General features: G+C 42.0%; 1 protein-coding gene across 1 annotated transcript in view; it reads right to left on the bottom strand.

The window, feature by feature from the left end:
• The window catches only part of POLR1B (RNA polymerase I subunit B), a 35,144-nt gene that overhangs the window by 15,365 nt on the left and 303 nt on the right, over nucleotides 1-19,476 (bottom strand). The window contains exons 2-10 of the mRNA XM_058428407.1: nucleotides 19,281-19,465; nucleotides 14,784-14,951; nucleotides 14,404-14,550; nucleotides 12,574-12,706; nucleotides 10,868-11,004; nucleotides 9,544-9,767; nucleotides 8,717-8,888; nucleotides 3,427-3,598; nucleotides 1,935-2,216 (exon numbers count right to left, since the gene is read on the bottom strand). Of these exons, the coding sequence (XP_058284390.1) occupies nucleotides 1,935-2,216; nucleotides 3,427-3,598; nucleotides 8,717-8,888; nucleotides 9,544-9,767; nucleotides 10,868-11,004; nucleotides 12,574-12,706; nucleotides 14,404-14,550; nucleotides 14,784-14,951; nucleotides 19,281-19,457 (1,612 nt within the window). The 5' untranslated portion in view covers nucleotides 19,458-19,465. The remainder of the gene's footprint in view (nucleotides 1-1,934; nucleotides 2,217-3,426; nucleotides 3,599-8,716; nucleotides 8,889-9,543; nucleotides 9,768-10,867; nucleotides 11,005-12,573; nucleotides 12,707-14,403; nucleotides 14,551-14,783; nucleotides 14,952-19,280; nucleotides 19,466-19,476) is intronic.

A 19,476-nucleotide genomic window follows, 5' to 3' on the forward strand; every position in this document is an offset into this window, starting at 1 on the left:
TGAGAATCAACTGAAATTAAGTAAAAAAAGAACACTCTTCCATGAACCATAAATACATTCTGAAGACATCAAGTGTTTGTTAGAGTGTCACAAGTTACCCACCTCGTGTTTCATCTGTCACCACAATATGAACATCTCTATGGAAAGTTAGGTAGTGATTCTGTCTTCTTCTCCAGTGCCAGAGCAAAAAACCCTTCCCCATCTCTTTTTCTGCAGTTGGATATATTTTCTACCTCTCCGCTTTTTCTTTTCTCCTTTCTACCCTCTCCTGGACTTTGACATTTTGAATCACCAGTAACAAAATTCTTTTCCTCATAGAGGATAAATCTTCAAATTACACTGATTACATCTTCTGAATCTTGAGTATTTCTTGATTACTTTCTGTGGGGCCCTCTTCTTACAGGTAACTCTCTCTCTCTCTCTTTTTTTTTTTTAGATGGAGTCTCACTCTGTCACCCAGGCTGGAGTGCGGTGGTGCAATCTTGGTTCCCTGCAACCTCCACCTCCTGGATTCAAGCGATTCTACTGCCTCAGCTTCCTGAGTAGCTGGGACCACAGGCACATGCCACCACACCCAGCTAATTTTTTTGTGTGTGTATTTTTAGTGGAGATGGGGTTTCGCCATGTTGGCCAGGCTGGTCTTAAACTCCTGACCTCAAGTGATCTGCACACCTCGGCTTCCCAAAGTGCTGGGATTACAGGCATGGGACACCATGCCCGGCCAGGCCACTCTAATTGGGAGAAGTACTTTTAAGCAGAACTTTCCTGAGTCAATGCCCTTCTAGTTGCTTGAGAACACCTATCATCTGATCCCCATGAACTGGAAGTTTTACTGTATAAATATTAATTCCACTGAGGACCCTGTCCACAGACCACCAAAGACAGAACATTTCTAGTCTCCAAATCATAAATGGAGAACCCTGGGACTAGAAGACTGCAGAGAAGGCTGACATCTTTAGGTATGAAGGTAAATTCAAACCAAGTATCAAGCCAAGCAGAGACAGAGACAGCAGCTTTAAGGTTATCAGGAAAAAAGGTTATGTATCTGATGACATCAGGGTAGACTGGAAAACCTCCTTTTAAACTGTCCTCCTGCAAACCAACACTGTTTTCTATTTAGAAATGCAAAGATCCACCAAGAGAGGCAAGAAGAAATGACCCAAAAAACTACTCAATAGCTTCTATACTTCTAATATTAATGACCAGTCTATTTCAAATGCTTTGGCATCATTCTTATTCATTTATTTTTCATTTTGGAGATAGGATCTCACTTTCTCACCCAGTCTAAAGTGCAGCAGCGACACAATCACAGCTCACTGCAGCCTCAAACCCCTGAGCTCAAGCAATCCTCACTTCCATTATCTTTTTTTTTTTTTCCCAAAGAAAACAAAACACCTATAACACTTAGTTTCTCCTGTTTTCACTTTCAAATAATGCATTCAGCCTTCTATAGAGGAGCCAAGAAAGCAGCCCAACTCCTGCACAGAAGAGTAAAAAAGAATTCTTATAGAAAATCTCTGCTGAATCTCCAAAAGCAGCACAACGTAACAGGTTAAAAACCACGTAACCTTGGCCGGGCGCGGTGGCTCACAACTGTAATCCCAGCACTTTGGGAGGCCGAGGCAGGCACATCACGAGGTCAGGAGATCGAGACCATCCTGGCTAACACGGTGAAACCCTGTCTCTACTAAAAATACAAAAAATTAGCCAGGCATGGTGGCGGGCACCTGTAGTTCCAGCTACTCGGGAGGCTGAGGCAGGAGAATGGCGTGAACCCAGGAGGCGAAGCTTGCAGTGAGCCGAGATCGCTCCACTGCACTCCAGCCTGGGTGACAGAGCAACATTCCATCTCAAAACAAACAAACAAACAAACAAAAAACAAAAAAATAAAAACACATAACCAAACAAGATGTTTATCACTGTACACTACATACCCAAGTTGCACAGTAAAGCTGGAATAGATGCCGTATACACAAACTGTGTGACAACCTCACATACGGCAGTTAGGTGGTTCATCAGGCCACAGGGCTCCCCGTCTGGGGTATGCACGGGACAAAGGAAGCCCCAGGACTCTGGCAGCAGCCTGCGTACTGTAGTGGTCCTCATCTTGGCAAAATCAGCCCCTCTGTGCACGCAGCGGAAATGGGAGAGGTAGCGTATGAAGTTCAGCTTGTCAGCCACAACACAAAGTCCAGAATCTTGTAGGAGGCCAAGACCTTGATAAAACAAAAGTCATTCAAAAATGGGCCAATCTTTTAAAAAACGGAAATTTTTGAGGCTTTATGACAACAAAACCTCAGAGCATTCTACAGATCGTAGAATGAATTATTACAACATTTATTCTCCTAGCTCTGATGAGTGTAAAGAGTTCACAAAAAATATGTAAAATAATCCCCAGATTTCACAAACTGTATTAGCCCCAACTATTCCCTGTCTCCTCTATGACCTCCTTTGTGGGTGAACATTAAATGAGTTAATAAAATAGCAAGTGGTTAAATTCATCCGAGAGGGTCAGATAATAGACAAGCAAGTAAGCAGGCTAATGAAAGCATCAGCATCAGTAACATGGGTTTAAAAAAAAAAAAGGCCGGGCACAGTGGTACATGCTATAATCCCAGCACTTTGGGAGGCCAAGGTGGATGGTTCACCAGAGCTCAAGAGTTCCAGATCAGCCTCGGCAGCATAGCGAAACCCCATCTCTACAAAAAATACAAAAATTAGCCAGGTGTGGTGGCTTGTGCCTATAGTCACAGCTACTCATGGGGCTGACGTGGGGGGATCACCTGAGCCCGGGAAGTCAAGGCTGCAGTGAGCCATGATCCTGCCACTGCACTCTAGACTGGGTGACAGTGTGAGACCCTGACTCAAAATAGAAAAAAAAAAAAAAAATTCTGGATTCCCAATTAACACTATTTAAGTTTCTGGGGTCATTCTCTTTTTTGTTGAGACAGGGTCTCACTCTGTCACCAGGCTGGAGTACAGTGGTGCAATCACAGCTCACTGCAGCCTTGACCTCCTAGGCTCAAGCGACCCTCCTACCTTGGTCTCCCAAAGTGTTGGGATTACAGGCATGAGCCACCACACCTGGCCTCTCAGGCCACTCTGAGGCAAGGCAACTGGTTTAGAGATGGGCATGTACAGCAACCCATCCAGAATTCCTGTTAGGTAAGCCTTCCTCAGAGGTCTAAGTGGTCTTTCATTTTCTAGAAGGAAGCAGAGAAAATGTATTTGGTTATTTGAATTAAATTTTAGCTGTACAGACACCTTGTCTAAAGCCCTTCAGACCTATAGTTGTCCAAGTCATAGTTATGAGACATTTACTTTTTTTGGGGGGGTTTGCTTTTAAAAAGAACTCTCAGGGACAGGCAAATCTACACTAAGCAAATAATTTGAAAAACATAAGTAAAACAATCTATTTAATTTTACCTGTTTTAGAACGCAGATTCCCAGTAGCAAAAAGGTATTCAAATGGTTTTGTAAGGTCTATTCCCATTGTAAAAATCCTCATCAAATTCTCAGTGTTCATGGAAACACTGGTCTTCTGAGCCTTCTTATCAAAAGCTATTTTAATAGACACTAACCAACCTTCCAGCTTTTCCTGAAATAAGAAAAAAAAATTAATATAAAATAGTATGTGAGCCAGGTGTGGTGGCTCACATCTATAATCCCAGGATTGGGTGGATTGCTTGAGACCAAGAGTTCAACATGAGACTGGGCAAAATGGTGAAACAAAACCCTGTCTACAAAAAATTCAAAAATTAGCCAGAAAGGGGTGGGGTGAGGGGGTGGGGCGTGCCTCTAGTTCCAGGTACTTGGGAGGCTGAGGCAGAAGGACCACTTGAGTCCAGGAGCCTAAGGTTTCAGTGAGCCATGATTGTGCCACTGCACTCCAGCCTGGGAAACAGGGCAAGACCCTTTTCTCAATAAAATAAAATAGTATGTGTTTCAATTATCACAAACTTCATATTTATTCCCATGTAATCTGTACAATCTTTAACAAAGGTCTACTAACATACATCAAAACCAAAAACCTGAAAGAGGGCTTTTCAGGTGCAGAAAGGATAGCTCTTCAGTGTGACACCCTCCTTCACCCATTATACTTGTTATATACCTAAAACCAATCCCACGAACTACACAGTCCATCTTAATCTATGCTGCCAACACTAAGTGAAATGGCTAAAGCAGCCTGCAATTCCAAAATTACAGCTAGATTGGAGGAATCAGTTTTGGTATTCTGCAGCACTGTAGGTTGAATACAGTTAACTATATTTGTTGTATATTTTCTCACTGCAGCCTCAACCTCCTGGGTTCAAGGGATCCTCCTGCCTCAACCTCCTGAGTAAGGTGGGACCATAGGTATGTGCCACCATGCCTGGCTATTTTTTTTGTAGAGATGGGGTCTCACTTTGTTGCCTAGGCTGGTTTCAAACTCCTGGGCTCAAGCAATCCTCTTGCCTCAGCTTCCAAAGTGCTAGGATTACAGGCATGAGCCACCACACCCAGACTTATTGTATATTTTCAAAAAGCTAGAAGAGGGGATTTTGAACGTTCACAACACAAAAAAAGATACATGTTTGTGATTAATGTGTTAATTACTCTGATTTGATCATTATACATTATTTACATATATGGAAATATCACTGTATACCTGATAAATATGTACAGTTATTACATGTCAGCTAAAAATAAAAGAAAAAAAGACTATACACCATCAGCGCTTTCTATGGGTGGTTCAGAAACCATTGAAAATACCTAACAGAATGTTTGAGATAGGTTCTCTCCTATATTTGATATTTGGAAGAAAGCCTGGAAGATGTACATAGGTCACTTAATCACTGTATACCTTTTCTAGCAGGCCCCCAAGTCAACACATTAGCCACTGACTATTGATAATCCACCTCTTCAAACTATCAGTGTTTGAACACTCACACTTGGAAGACCTAACTGTTCTTCCAGAAGACAGCACTTGAAGTGACACATTTCATTTCTGTATATTCTCTGGCACTGACACTGCATTTAATATCACTGTGTGGTACAGTAATATTAAATTTTCAGTACTTGGAAGGAATAAATTTTGGAGAGGTGTGGGAAGAAGGAATATATTTTATAAAATGTTACGATGAATATCACAACTGACAACACACTACTAGGATTTGTAAGTACACTGCTAAAAATCTGTAATGTACAGATAAGGGAATTACCAGAGAGTGAAGGAAGCTGTTAGCTTACCCAACAAGGGTGTTAGCGTAGGTTTGGTCTTTATCAAGTGAACCTAGAGGATCAAGTTTGAATGGAAGAGCCTGGCATCAGTGCTCCACCTCTGCTGGTTGCTGTGTAGATTCCTTTCTTGAGCCTACATCTTCCTGTGTCATAAACATTTTTATCAGGTGTACACTGAACACTTCATCTTCACAGTCAAGATGGAATAAGAAGCCCTGGATCTTGACAACTGATTTGTTTGTGTTCTTCTGCCTTTTTTTTCATCAACTATGTCTACTTCCTTATTTGGGTTTAAAATCAAAACCGGAAAAGCTAACTCAAGTGTTTTATGGTTAATCTACAAATAATACAGAAAATATAGTTGCTATTTTTCAATTTTATGTTGCTTATTTCAACGTAAATACAATGTGAATTTTTAACAGTCTATAATTCATCTTATGTCATGGTCATGTATCTTCTGAAGATTGTTTTTAGGCTCCAAACTCAAAGGTTTAAAAGCTTTAACATAGCTGGTAAGGAAATCAGATACTCGGCAATGAATTCTCTGAAAAAGCCCCAATTTTCCCTTTGTTTCTCTTGTTGCTGAAACAGGTCACCTTAGTAATGCCTTGCTACAGAAGACTCATTTCTTTTCTTTTTTTTCTGTTGAGACAGGGTCTTGCTCTGTCACTTAGACTGGAGTGCACTAGCATGATCACAGCACACTGCACCCTCTGTCGCCTGGGCTCAGGCAATCCTCTTACCTCAGCCTGCTGAGTAGCTGGGACCACAGGTATGGCCCATCAGTCCTGGCTAAATTTTTAAAAAATTATTTGTAGAGACGAGGTTTTGTCCCTGGGCTGTTTGCCCAGATTAGTCTCAAACTCCTGGGTTCAAGTGATCCTCCCACCTTGGCCTCCCAAAGTGCTGGGATTACAGGTGTGAGCCACTGCACTAGGCATTTTTTTCTTTTTTCTTTTTGAGATAAGGTCTTGCTCTTTTGCCCAGGCTACAGTGCAGTAGCATGATCACCCCTTACTGCAGCCTTGACCTCCTGGGCTCAGGGATCCTCCCACCTCAGCCTCCCAAGTGGCTGGGACCACAGTCATGTACCACCATGCCCAGCTAACAGTTTTTTTTTTTTGGAGACAGGGTCTTGCTCTGTCGCCCAGGCTGGAGTGCAGTGGCGTGATTTCAGCTCACTGTAACCTCCATCTCCCAGGCTCATGCAATTCTCCTGCCTCAGCCTCCTGAGTAGCTGGGATTGTAGGAGCATGCCAGCGTGCCCAGCTAATTTTTATATTTTGTGTAGAGACAGGGTTTTGCCATGTTGCCCAGGCTAGTCTTGAACTCCCGAGGTCAGGAGATCTACCCACCTTGGCATCTCAAAGTGCTGGGATTATAGGCGTGAGCCACTGCACCTGGCCACTGCTAATAGTTTTTATTATTTCTGTAGCGATCTCCCTATGTTGTCCAGGCTGGTCTCAAACTCCTTGGGCTCAAGTTACCCTTCTGCCTCAGCCTCCCAAAGTGCTGGGATTACAGGCATGAGCTACGGTACCCCCGGTCTCATTTCTTTTTCTTTTCTTTTTTTCCTAATTAGGAATTGATGTGGAATGAAGACACATTTATAAGTGTGGAATACAATGAGCCCACCATGCTTCACTTTAAGTAGATGGGAAATGTAAATTAACCTTTACTTGAAAGGTTAATTTAATAACAGATTAAATTAATAAGAGAAAACTTATGCTGCCTGCTTTCAATTTTTGTCAGGAAAATTCTAGGCTGCTGAAATTTTTCAATCTAATTTTATTGACAGAGCAAACAGAAACAAAGATTATTACTTTTGGGAAGAATGTAAATAAGAATTACTAACTAGATAAGAAATTAGAAGGCCGGGCATGGTAGCTCACGCCTGTAATCCCAGCACTTTGGGAGGCCAAGGCGAGTGGCTCACTTGAGGTCAGGAGTTCGAGACCAGCCTGGCCAACATGGTGAAATCCCGTCTCTACTAAAAATAAAAAAATCAGCCGGGCATGGTGGCACACGCCTGTAATCCTAGATACCCGGGAGGCTGAGGCAGGAGAATCACTTGAACCCGGGAGGCGGAGGTTGCAGTGAGCCGAGATTGTGGCACTGCACTCTAGCCTGGGAGACAGAGCAAGACTCTGTCTCAAAACAAAATAAAATAAATTAGAAGCCAGGCACGGTGGCTCACACTTGTAATCCCAGCACTTTGGGAGGCCGAGGCAGGTGGATCACCTGAGGTCAGGAGTTCAAGACCAGCCTGGCTGACATGGTGAAACCCCATCTCTACTAAAAATACAATACATTACCTCTTAGATTACATCTTTTTGGGAATAAGATGCAAAATATAAAATGCCACTGAATCAATATTCTTACAAAATCATTTTTGTGCCATGCCAACTTTCTCTCTATATACATCTACAATCAAATTTCACTACTCACAGTAGTTATGTTCTAGTGAACACTGAATTAACACATATGAAACCACTGCTCCTGGGGAGAAATACAGGGCTGGGTTCCTGCAAATTTCTGGTCATAACATTCTAGTCAACGGATCAATATACAATCTTGTTTAATGCAATCTTTTGCTGAAAGGCACCTTATTTAATATACCTTGTTAATTCGTTAACGCTGAACACTAGACAGCACTTCAGTGCTATGCTTGGGGACCATTATAAACGGCAAAAACTGGCCAGGCGCACTGGCTCATGTCTCCAATCCTATCACTTTGGGAGACTGAAACAGGAGGATCACATGAGCCCAGCAGTTTGAGACCAGCCTGTACAACATAGTGGGACCCTGTTTCCACAAAAAAAATTAAAAATTAGCCGGGTGTGGTGGTGAATGTTTATAGTCCCAGCTGCTCAGGAGGCTGAGGTGGGAGGATTGCTTGAGCCTGGGAGGTTGAGGCTGAGACCTGGTCTCAAAAAAAAAAACAAAAAAGTCACCAATAAGAAGCACGACAATGTGAAAAACATAGCACTGAATATACCTCAAAAAGGACCCTCTTTATAGTATGAGCTGAAACCAGAAAGCAGAGCATCGCTCTGCCCCCGCCTCAGCTATAACATTTGCCTCAGGAGACACAAGTTCTTCACTGCTCTGCTCATGTGTGTGAATAATCATGAAAGCACCGAGTAGTGACATTAGGGTTACAAATTTATTTTAGCCAGTGAGTGAATTCACAAATACACAATCTACAAATAATGAGGATCAACCATATGTATGAATATAGGCCATTTGCTTTTTATCATTAACACTGTGACCAAGATTTGATGTGATCTTTATATAAAAATATTAAGCAAATTTCCAAACCTGGTGTAAGCTAGGATTTCTGATTCCCTTACTGCTAAATGAACAAACAAAAAAGAGACCACACAAAATGCCAAAACTAGAAACTATAAACATGCAGAAAACAGTACTACTGGACAAAGTCACACCATTCCACAAGTGGTACCACTGGCCAAGGGTGGACATAGCACACATTTACCTTCAGAAACATAAGGAACAGCTGACCCGGTGTGAGGACTTCTTGGTTCACTAAACTATCAGGATTGTCCTCCATGCACTCTCCTTTGGCTAAAGCAAAGAGCTTTCGCGTCATGAGACAAAGCATATAAAACTTTTCAGTATTGGATTTCAAGTGGATACAGATGCACTGGCTGTCAAAACAGAAAAAAACAAAAGCTTAAAACAATCCAGTTGGTAATACTACTCAATGTTCTATTAACCAAGATCCCCAATTCATGCTTACTTAACTTTAATTAAATAAAATTATGCATTCAGTTTTTGAGCTGCATTGGCCACATTTGAAGTGCTTATCATGTGGCTAGTGACTATGCACTGGATAGCACCAGCATGGAGCTGGCTTCTTTAGTAATTATACAGTGGTTATATAAGACAAAGTCCTTGCTTTGGAGAAATAAAGAGAAACAATCCCTGCAACTTTCAAACCATACAGAAGAAAAATGTACATCTGTGTACACAGAAAGTAAAAAAGTAAATGTAAATGAATGAAATGTTCACAATTAGTGAATATAAGAATCCAATGTACTATTTGGACATTATTCTGGAAGTCTGAAATGATTTCAAAATAAAAGTTAAAAAGTACTATGAAATAAAACACAACTACTAAAAAAAATACAAGTGAGGAGGGGCCACAAAAACAAAGGTAGCCCCCGGCTGGCAAGGACCAGAATTCTACCCCAAGATTCACTCTCATTCCCAAATGACTCGCCCGCCCAAACTGCAACCAATACAAAGAACCACTGACAGCCCTCCACCGATCCAAAAACAGTTTAGACAAAGCACACATACTTAAACAGGAACTCCGCAGCTTGCTCATTTGGGTACCAGTCAGGAACATTGAGTTTCACTCTGAAGCATTCACCTAGGTAGTTAAGGACCTGTTTTTGTGTGGAACAACCCTCCTCCATTACAATCCTTAACATCTGAGAAACAGAGTTCCTAAGGAAAGAATCATCCTCTTTTCCTTTGATGAGCTCCTGAAAGATCTGATAATCAGAAAAGCTGACAAGTGCCTAGAATAGAAAATAACGGGTTTAATTGCTCACTAATAACTAAAATATTTTATCTATTCAGTAATAATTATCTTCTCTAATTTTTTTAATACCCAAGGAAAATTAGCACTCTGCTATTGCTGAATCAAAGTAAACTCTCTCAACTAAAGCATTCTTTGTATGATAGCCAGACAGCAAAATGGCCTCCAGGGTCCTCACCTCCTGGTGTTCACAAACCTGTGTAGTTTCCTCCCATGCTGAATCAAGGCTGGCCTGCTTGACCAAGAGAATGTGGTGAAAAAGATGATGGGAGACTCCCAGGGCTAGGTCACAAAGGGCACTGCAGCTTTTGCCTTCTGCATCTTCTGCTGTCTGTTGTCTCAGTTAACTATGTGGAGGAAGACAGCTGCCTCAAGCAGCCTACAGAAAGGGCCATGTAGAGAGCAACCCCATGAGGAGACCTCCTGCCAACAACTAGAACTGACTTGCCAGCCATGTGAGTGAGCCACCCTGGAAGTCCTCAAAATGACTGCAGTCCTGTCTGACATCTCCATGCAACCTCCTGAGACCCTGGGCCACAACTGCCCAGCCAAAGCACTGCCGAACTCCCGACCCACAGAAACTGTGAGACAGAAATGTTTATTGATGTTTTAAGCTGTTGAATTTTTTTTTTTTTTTTTTTTTTTTGAGACGGAGTCTCGCTCTGTCACCCAGGCTGGAGTGCAGTGGCGCAATCTCGGCTCACTGCAAGCTCCGCCTCCTGGGTTCATGCCATTCTCCTGCCTCAGCCTCTCTGAGTAGCTGGGACTGCAGGCGCCCGCCACCACGCCCGGCTAATTTTTTGTATTTTTAGTAGAGATGGGGTTTCACTGTGTTAGCCAGGATGGTCTGGATCTCCTGACCTCGTGATCCGCCGGCCTCGGCCTCCCAAAGTGCTGGGATTACAATCAGGTGTGAGCCACCGCGCCCAGCCTAAGTTATTGAATTTTGAGGTAATTTGTTTTGGAGCAGTAGATAACTAGTACAGTATTATTTTAACAAAGAGAATCCATCCAATCTGCACAGGATACTACCCCCAATGAATTTCTTCGTAACAAAAGAAGGCATTCATTAAGTCATACCTTAAGTGCAAATCCCAAAGGAAGAAAAAACAGTTCTTTCCGGTAAATAAAGTTCAACATAACAGTGCCATTTTCCAAGTAGTGGAGGTTCATATTGACAGCGGAATGTTCTTCCCTCACACAGTGCATTGAAACTCCTATTGAACCAAACAACAAAAAAATCAGAAACTCATTGATACTAAAATTGCTTCAATCATTTTTTTCTGAACAATCTTACCCTCTTAGACACAATTAAAGCCAAACCACTAAGTGTAGCCAAGACTGGCAATCAAAAATGTTTCTAAACCTCAGCAAATGCCCTTTTGCATGCAAAATCTACCCAGATTGAGAAACACTAATGGAAAATAACTGAAACTATGAATTTAGGCAAACTTCAAAGTTTCCCTCCAGGACAGAGTCCACGTCTTTTAGCACTTTATATCTGCCTTAAACTGTGGAGTCTGGTCAAGACATGGTGCTTGATCTAATAGTTCCAATGGAGAAAAGTAGAATTTTAGATTTTATTTCAGTTTCAGGCAAAGACTGCTAAGACATACTACAATCAACTGATGCAAAAGAAAATGACTAGACATTCGGGCATGCTGTTTTTCTAGGTATAGTATGTATGGCTATAATTAAGGTCTGATTTTTAGCTTAACTATCAGGACAAATTAACTGTCAGGGTTGCTCAAGAATACAACATGCTGTCTTAGGCACTGTCAAAGAGAATGCTCAAACAGAGGCCAGGTGGCTGTCAGACAGAGACCCTGAGGGGTGTGCCACAGTGGCCTGAACCAGAAGACATCCAAGGCCCACATTCACCTATGGCCAAGCCAGACTAGCTTTCATCTTCATAAGTAGTAACAAAAATACACATGCTCTTTCAGTTTGCAAAAGTGAAATATAATAGAAAGTTGGTTTTCCACTATGAAATTTTTGTAAATTTTAAAATGCTTATAATTGATAAAAATCATATATATTCAAGGTGGACAATACCTTGAATATACATATACATATATTATAATGATTTCCACAATCAAACTGATGAAAACATCAATCACCACCCATAGTTATCATTTGTATGTATGTGTGCAGGCGTGTGTGGTTGAGACACTTAAAATGTACTCATCAAATTTTAAGTAAGCAGTACAGTATTACTATCGTCACCAGGCTGTACATCAGATCCCCAGAACTTAATTCATCTTGCAACTCCAAGTCTGTATCCTCTGACTAACATCGCTCCATTTCTTCTTCCATCCCAATTATGAAAACTTAACATGGGAATGCTCAATAGAAAAACAACAAAAAACAAAAGAAAGGCCAGACACAGTGGCTCATGCATGTAATCTCAGCACTTTGGGAGGCCGAGGCAGAAGGACTGCTTGAGCCCAAGAGTTTGAGATCAGCCTGGGCAACATGGTGAAACCCCATCCCTACAAAAAAAAAAAAAAAATTAGCCAGGCATGGTGGCACATGCCTGTGGTCCCAGCTACTTGGAAGGCTGGGGTGGGAGGATCATGTGAGCCTGGGAAGGTCGAGGCTATGGCGAGCTGTGATCACATCACTCTGCACTTCAGCCTGGGTGACAGAGTGAGACCCTGTCTCAGAAAAAAAAAAAAAAAAAAAAAGAAACAAAAATATCAAAGACTATTTAGATGCATCTACTTTAGAAAAAAAAAGGTTTTAACATTTCCTTAAAAAACATTCTAATAATCTCCAGAACTTACCATACTGAGTATAACCAGGCCCTCTGGTTTTCCATTTTGGTCTTATCATTGCAATGGGAAAATTTCTCCGAGGCATAATCAACATTCGGATGACTTTTTCAATGCCATTGATTATAAAATAGCCCCCCATTTCCTGCCAAAAAGATGAATTGCAACTTGTTAAACAAAGATACATTACTAACTGTAAACATGAACCTCATTCCTAGCCAAAGGTAGTACAACACACAGAACAGGAACACAGAGGTGAAACGTACTACTGATCCCTTGAAAACAGTACATAGACACTGTCTTTGTGTGAATTAACAGTTTTCTCAAGTATATTACAAAGGTCCTAGGGACATGGGAAAAAAGTATGGAAGAAAAATAGGGTACTTCTCTTTATCAGACAGGCTCAACCTAACTTGCCTTTCTGTCCCCTAAAATGACTTCAGTCTTCAAATAACACTAAAAAAAACTTACTCCAAAGAGACGCTGAAAGATAAAACTGGGCCAGGCGCGGTGGCTCACGCCTGTAATCCCAGCACTTTGGGAGGCCAAGACAGGAGCATCACGAGGTCAGGAGATCGAGACCATCCTGGCCAACACGGTGAAACCCCATCTCTACTAAAAATACAAAAAATTAGCCGGGCGTGGTGGTGGGCACCTGTAGTCCCAGCTACTCGGGAGGCTAAGGCAGGAGAATGGCTTGAACCCGGGAGGCGGAGCTTGCAGTGAGCCAAGATCGCGCCACTGCACTCCAACCTGGGTGACAGAGCGAGACTCCGTCTCAAAAAAAAAAAAAAGAAAGATAAAAACTGTAACCATTTTGCTTCTATACTCGAGTATGGTTTCCCAAATAAGTTCAAAAACTTGATTGTATGAAAGCTCTGGAAACCAGAAATTTGAATTAGCTAAACAGAAAAATATTTTTAATAGCTCTGCTCAATATCACATTTCTGTAATAAACAGCTACTATTTACGAATTGCCTACTATGAAACAGGCATATTATACTAGGTGCTCTATGTTATCATAACATTTAATTCTCATAACAATGAGTGGGGTAGCTATTATACCCATTTGCAGCAGAGGAAACTGAGGCTCAGGGAGATTAACTTCCCCAAACCACAAGACTGATAAGCGGAAGGGTTGTGTGTCAAACCCAGATCTGACACCAAAACCCTCTTCCCACCACATAACACCATCTACCTATTTAGTAGGCACCATCTGTTCATCTTGATTACCTCAACTCAACACTGCAAAGCCACTTAATATAGCTGAAAGAAATGATGAAGGGAAGGCATATAAGTCATTTAATATGTGCACAGAATCTTACTGTTAGCAAAGCAGACATTTTTATTTTATTTTTTTAGTGACGGGGGTCTCACTCTGTCTCCCAGGCTGGAGTGCAGTGGCACAATCATGGCTCACTGTAGTCAGGCCTCCTGGGCTCAAGTGATGCTCCCGCCTTAGCCTCCCAATTAGCTGGGACTACAGATCCATGCCACCACCACGCCCAGCTAAATAGATATTTTTGACAATAGCTTTGTGGGTTAAGACAGCTTGAAAAAAAAAAATTCGTGGAAGTATGACTCTATCATTCAGAAAATTAGGGAAAAACCTACCAGTGCTTCCCCCCTGAACAATAATATTCTCTAATTTTATAGCCACTTTTTCATACTGTCTAATTTGATAGTCATTCAGAGCCATACACTGTATGCAGGCAAGATACTGGCATCTCTTTCACCTATCCAGAAATTGGAGCAGAGAAAGAAAACACTGACACACTTCTTGTCTTCTTACTCCCAACACAGGCCTTCTCTACTGTCTCACGCCTGGACGCCCGTGATTACCTCTGCCTCCTCATGGTGCTCAATGAGGGCTTGTGGGGGAAGGTTATGTAAGTTGCAAAGCTTGGATTTCACCATGATGGGAACATAGCCAAGAAACTGCTTAATGATTCCTTTTGAGATTCCATTCACTGCCCAGTTGATATCAGCCTAAATGAAAACGAGAGAAAAAGTTACTTAACAGAAATATCTGCATTTGTGAGAACAAATGAGTATTTTCAAAGACTGAGGAAGAAGATCAATTAAATTATTTCATGCCTTAGATTGGGATCTCTTAGACAACAGCACCAAGAAAGCAATTTCTGGCATAAACTTTGTTAGGCAGCTGCCCTACTCCCAAATATGTGCAGTGTTGAGTGTCATACAGCGTCACTAGTACTCACTGTCAACTTCCCACGGTAGGTACTCCTTCGGCCCCGGCATTCTGCTGGATAAATGTTGACGTCTTTGCAGATGGTCCCTTTTGGAACTGTAGGTGGACTGATAACAGCATCCAGAATAGTAAAAGAGATACGCTCATCTTTGAAAGTAAATTCAAAGGGAGGTATAGCCTGAAATGCAATTCACACTATTAAATTGCTTGCATTTCCAAAGCATTTTTTCTCTGAGACTCTTCCAAATCTTACGTGTTCTACAAACATTGATGCCTGTGATGCCACCATGACACACCTAAAAAGGACAGTTAAGGCTACCTCCAGTTGGCCGGGCGTGGTGGCTCACGCCTGTAATTCCAGCACTTTGGGAGGCCGAGGCGGGAGGATCACGAGGTCAGGAGATCGAGACCATCCTGGCTAACATGGTGAAACCCCGTCTCTACTAAAAATACAAAAAAAATTAGCCGGGTGTGGTGATAGGCGCCTGTAGTCCCAGCTACTCGGGAGGCTGAGGCAGGAGAATGGCATGAACCCGGGAAGCAGAGCTTGCAGTGAGCCGAGATTGCGCCACTGCACTCCAGCCTGGGCGACAGAGCGAGACTCTGTCTCAAAAAAAAAAAAAAAAGCTACCTCCAGTCTACTCATAACTTCACTAAATACTTAAAACCACAATGCATTATTAGTACAAGATTGTTTTGAGTGACTACATGTGTCAGAGACTGTAGCAGGCTCTAGGGATACAGCTGTGAACAGAACAAAATTCCTGTTCTCTGAACCAAGAGCCTTGTGTATTCTTAACTTGTCTATGTGCATAGCAAGACAAATGGGACTACTGCTAATATAACAAGAATATGGAAACATCCTTTAGGATTTAAGACTAGATGCTTAATGTACGATGGCAACGTCATACTGAAGCCAGAGCCATGCAAAGGAAAAGATGGTGGCCAGGCCATCCCCTTCCACAGAAGTTACTTCTTTGTACCATTCTGTGGGCGAAGCTTTGCTGTTCTGAGGAAGGGGCATCACCAAGCTCTCCTATATATTAATTACAAGCAACCTCCTAGCCTTAGTCTTAAAATAATGAAAATGAAAAAATGGAACCAAGAAAGAATACCAAGGGGGTTCTCCATCCTCATGTGAGTTAACTGAACTTTTATAAATTTTAAAATTTTATCTAAAGCTGGTATTATTTTAGAAATTCATATTTTATTTAAAAATAAAAGCCAGATGCAGTGGCTCACACCTGTAATCCCAATATTTGGGAGACTGAGGGAGGAGGACTACTTGAGCCCAGGAGTTTGAGACGAGCCTGGGCCACATAGGGAGACCCCGTCTCTACAAAAAATAAAAATAAAAAAACTAGCCGGGCATAGTGGTGCGCGCCTGTGGTCCCAGCTACTTGAGAGGTTGAGGTGGGAGGATCACTTGAGCCTGGAAGGTCGAGGCTGCACTGAGCTATAACCGTGCCACTGCATTCCTGCCTAGGTGACAAAGTGAGATCCTGTCTCAAAAAAAAAAAAAAAAAAATGGAGTTAAAAAAAGAGAGATTAGAAGATTTGCTTTCTCAAGACACAGCTGCACTATCTAGAAAGAAATACAGTGAACTGTTGTTATTCATAATAGTTATGTTCTATACAGTTGCCATAAACACTGAATTAGCCAATACCGAACCACTGCTCCTAGGGTAAATACGTGGTTAGCTTCCTGCGAGCCTCTGGTCACATTTCATCAACTGATCGATATACAGTCTTGCATTATATGTGTTTCTGTTTAAGGACAGCTTATTTAATACATATTATTGAGTCCGTAACTCATGCCTGAACAAAGCCTAAGATTTCATCCACTGATCAATACACAACCTTGCATTACGTGGGTTTCAGTTTAAGGACAGCTTATTTAATATATATTATTGAGTCCCTAACTCATGCTTGAACAAAGCCTATGTTAAAGGCATGTATTAATATTTTCCCCAAAAGGCACAGCACAGCCTTCTTGTGCTTAGGAACTTTATACAGAACTTTAATACTTTCATACTTTGCTTGGGGGACATTTTAAACAGCAAAATCACCAACAAAAAGCACAAAACATGGAACTAAATAGTGAAGACAACCTCTGTTTATAGTTTAAGAACTTAAAACAAGAAGGCCGAGCATCACCTTGTTAGATCTCAGCTGGGAAAATGGACACTAAGCAACTCAACGTTTTCGCTGCTTCTGGGCATGGTGCTTTTGGAGTAGAAGTAAATTTTAGTGAGTAGGTGAATTTGCAAATATAGAATCCCCAAGGAATAAAAATCAATTGTATTTTGAAAAGATTTTGAAAAGACAGACACATAAATTCTGACTCACAGAAAAGAGGAATTCACTCCAAAGAAACTGGGCAAAATTATGTTTTGTAAGTAAAAAATATGGTAACTATTTTTTCCCTTGGCTTTATAAATATTAGTCATTTATGTTACTGTGTTTTACAGAACATTTTCAAATACTATATTATTATAGTCCTAGCTAAGTTGTGGCATCATTTTCTACGCAGGGCCAAATTTTCTTCATCTACTTCAACCAAAACAATTATCACAAGGGACTGAATGCAGACATGAGAATCCAGTTGTCTTTTCATTAAGCCAGACATTAAAAAGATTTTTAATAATGCAATTCGTCTAACTTTTTTGCTTTGGAAAATATTTTTCTTAAAAATGTTAACATATAATTGGTTTATTTATTTATTTATTTATTTTTTGGGGAGAGTCTCACTCTGTCACCCAGGCTGTAATGCAGTGGTGCAATCGTGGCTCACTGCAACCTCTGCCTCCCGGGTTCAAGCGATTCTCGTGCCTCAGCCTCCTGAGTAGCTGGGATTACAGACATGTGCCACCACGCCCGGCTAATTTTTGTATTTTTTAGTAGAGATGGGGTTTCACCAGGTTGGCCAGGCTGGTCTGGAACTCCTGACCTCAAGTGATCTACCCGCCTTGACCTCCCAAAGTGCTGGGATTACAGTCAAGAGCCACAACACCCAGCCGACTGGCTTATTTTTAAATTAATTAGTGCTTTTCTAAAATTTCTCAATTTGATTTTTTTTTTTTTTTTTTAAAAAGACAGGTCTCACTCTGTTACCGAGGATGGAGTGCAGTGGCACAATCATAGCTCATTGCAGCCTCAAATTCCTGGGCTCAACTTATCCTCCCACCTCAGCCTCCCAAGTAGCTGAGACCAGCTACTTGGGTGCGCACCACCACGCCCCACTAATTTTTAAATTTTTGTAGAGGTGGGGTTTCACTATGTTATCCAAGCTGGTCTTGAAATCCTGGGCTCAAGTCATCCTTCTGCCTTGGCCTACCAAAGTCCTGGGATTACAGGTGTGAGCCACTGCACCCAGCTCGATTAACTTTTAATTAGGTATTTTTCTCACAGACATGATACTGTAAGAATGCAGGCACAATACAAATAACCCCCACCACTCTAGTCTTTCTAAACAATAAATCTTCATGGCTCCCATATTATTTGCCGAATAGAGTTCAAGAATCAGACTGGCAATCAAAGCTCTCCACATTATCTCTATCCCTATCTCTCACAACACAAATCTTACCCAACAAAACCACAGGTAGGGTCCCCTAAGCATGTGACTCTGCTCTACTCTTCCCCTGGACGAAATGCACGTTTCTCACCCTCTTGAACTCATCTAATCCTGCGCCTTCTGAAACTCCTTGATTAGTTGCGCCGCCCATATGCTCCCACAGTAGCCCACATAATTCCTTGGCAGAGCAGTTCTCAAGAATATTGGCACGAACTGCTTTCATATCTTCACCCCTTCAACCCCCAAACACGACAGGAAGCACTTAAATGCATGAACTGTCTCGTACACGGGACTGTCTCCTCCACATCCTCTGAGCCTCGTGCCTGGAGACACTGGGGATGCTTACTAAACGAAACTTTTCCCCACCATACTCACTTGAATTCTGCTATCATTACTCTACGCTAATAATGCAATTACACTTTTCGATTCAATCTTGCTTTTATGACTCATTTATACCTTCCTCAGCACCTGCTTAATTCATAACAAATGACGAGTAGTTTCTCTCTTTAAAGCTCTAAGAGAAGGAAACTGAAGGATAACCTTGAACATTACACTGTACCTACAAATAAGTTCGGAATCTTTTGAGGTACGTTTTGGAGAGTTAAGTCTTCAAGTGATATATAGCCGTGTGCACTGTGAAGCACACTCCAGATAAGCCACTTCCTCGCTCTCACAGCACCCCGAAACTGTCCAAAGTACGGTTCACAATCACTTTTCACTCCAGAATCACGAATACATCTCTTAAGACGCCTCGACTACAAGTCACACGAAGCCCAGTTCCGTGTCCTGCTTAACATGTTGTGCTCTCCCGCTTACCCACCGAGCCTGTCAGGATCAAGGAGCACATGCATTTGGGGTCATACTGTGACCTCCCAGCCATCTCCCTGGGATTGGCCTCGCCGCGGCAAGGGCGCCAGCGGACGCCGCGCTCACCTGCACCGCGAGGCCGAGACCCTCGTGCACAGCGTAGTTAAAGGACTCCACATGCGCCCGCGTCAGCTCCTGCAACGCTGTCTTTTGCTGTTCCCGCGGGATTCCATAAGAGGGATCAGTCAAGTGCTTTAGGCTAGGCCCGCTGGGCAGGTTCCGCCACCGGCTACCGGGATCCATGTGGCCACCTGCACACCGG

This window comes from Hylobates moloch, unplaced genomic scaffold (assembly GCF_009828535.3).
Source record: "Hylobates moloch isolate HMO894 unplaced genomic scaffold, HMol_V3 SCAFFOLD_15, whole genome shotgun sequence".
NCBI lineage: Eukaryota > Metazoa > Chordata > Mammalia > Primates > Hylobatidae > Hylobates > Hylobates moloch.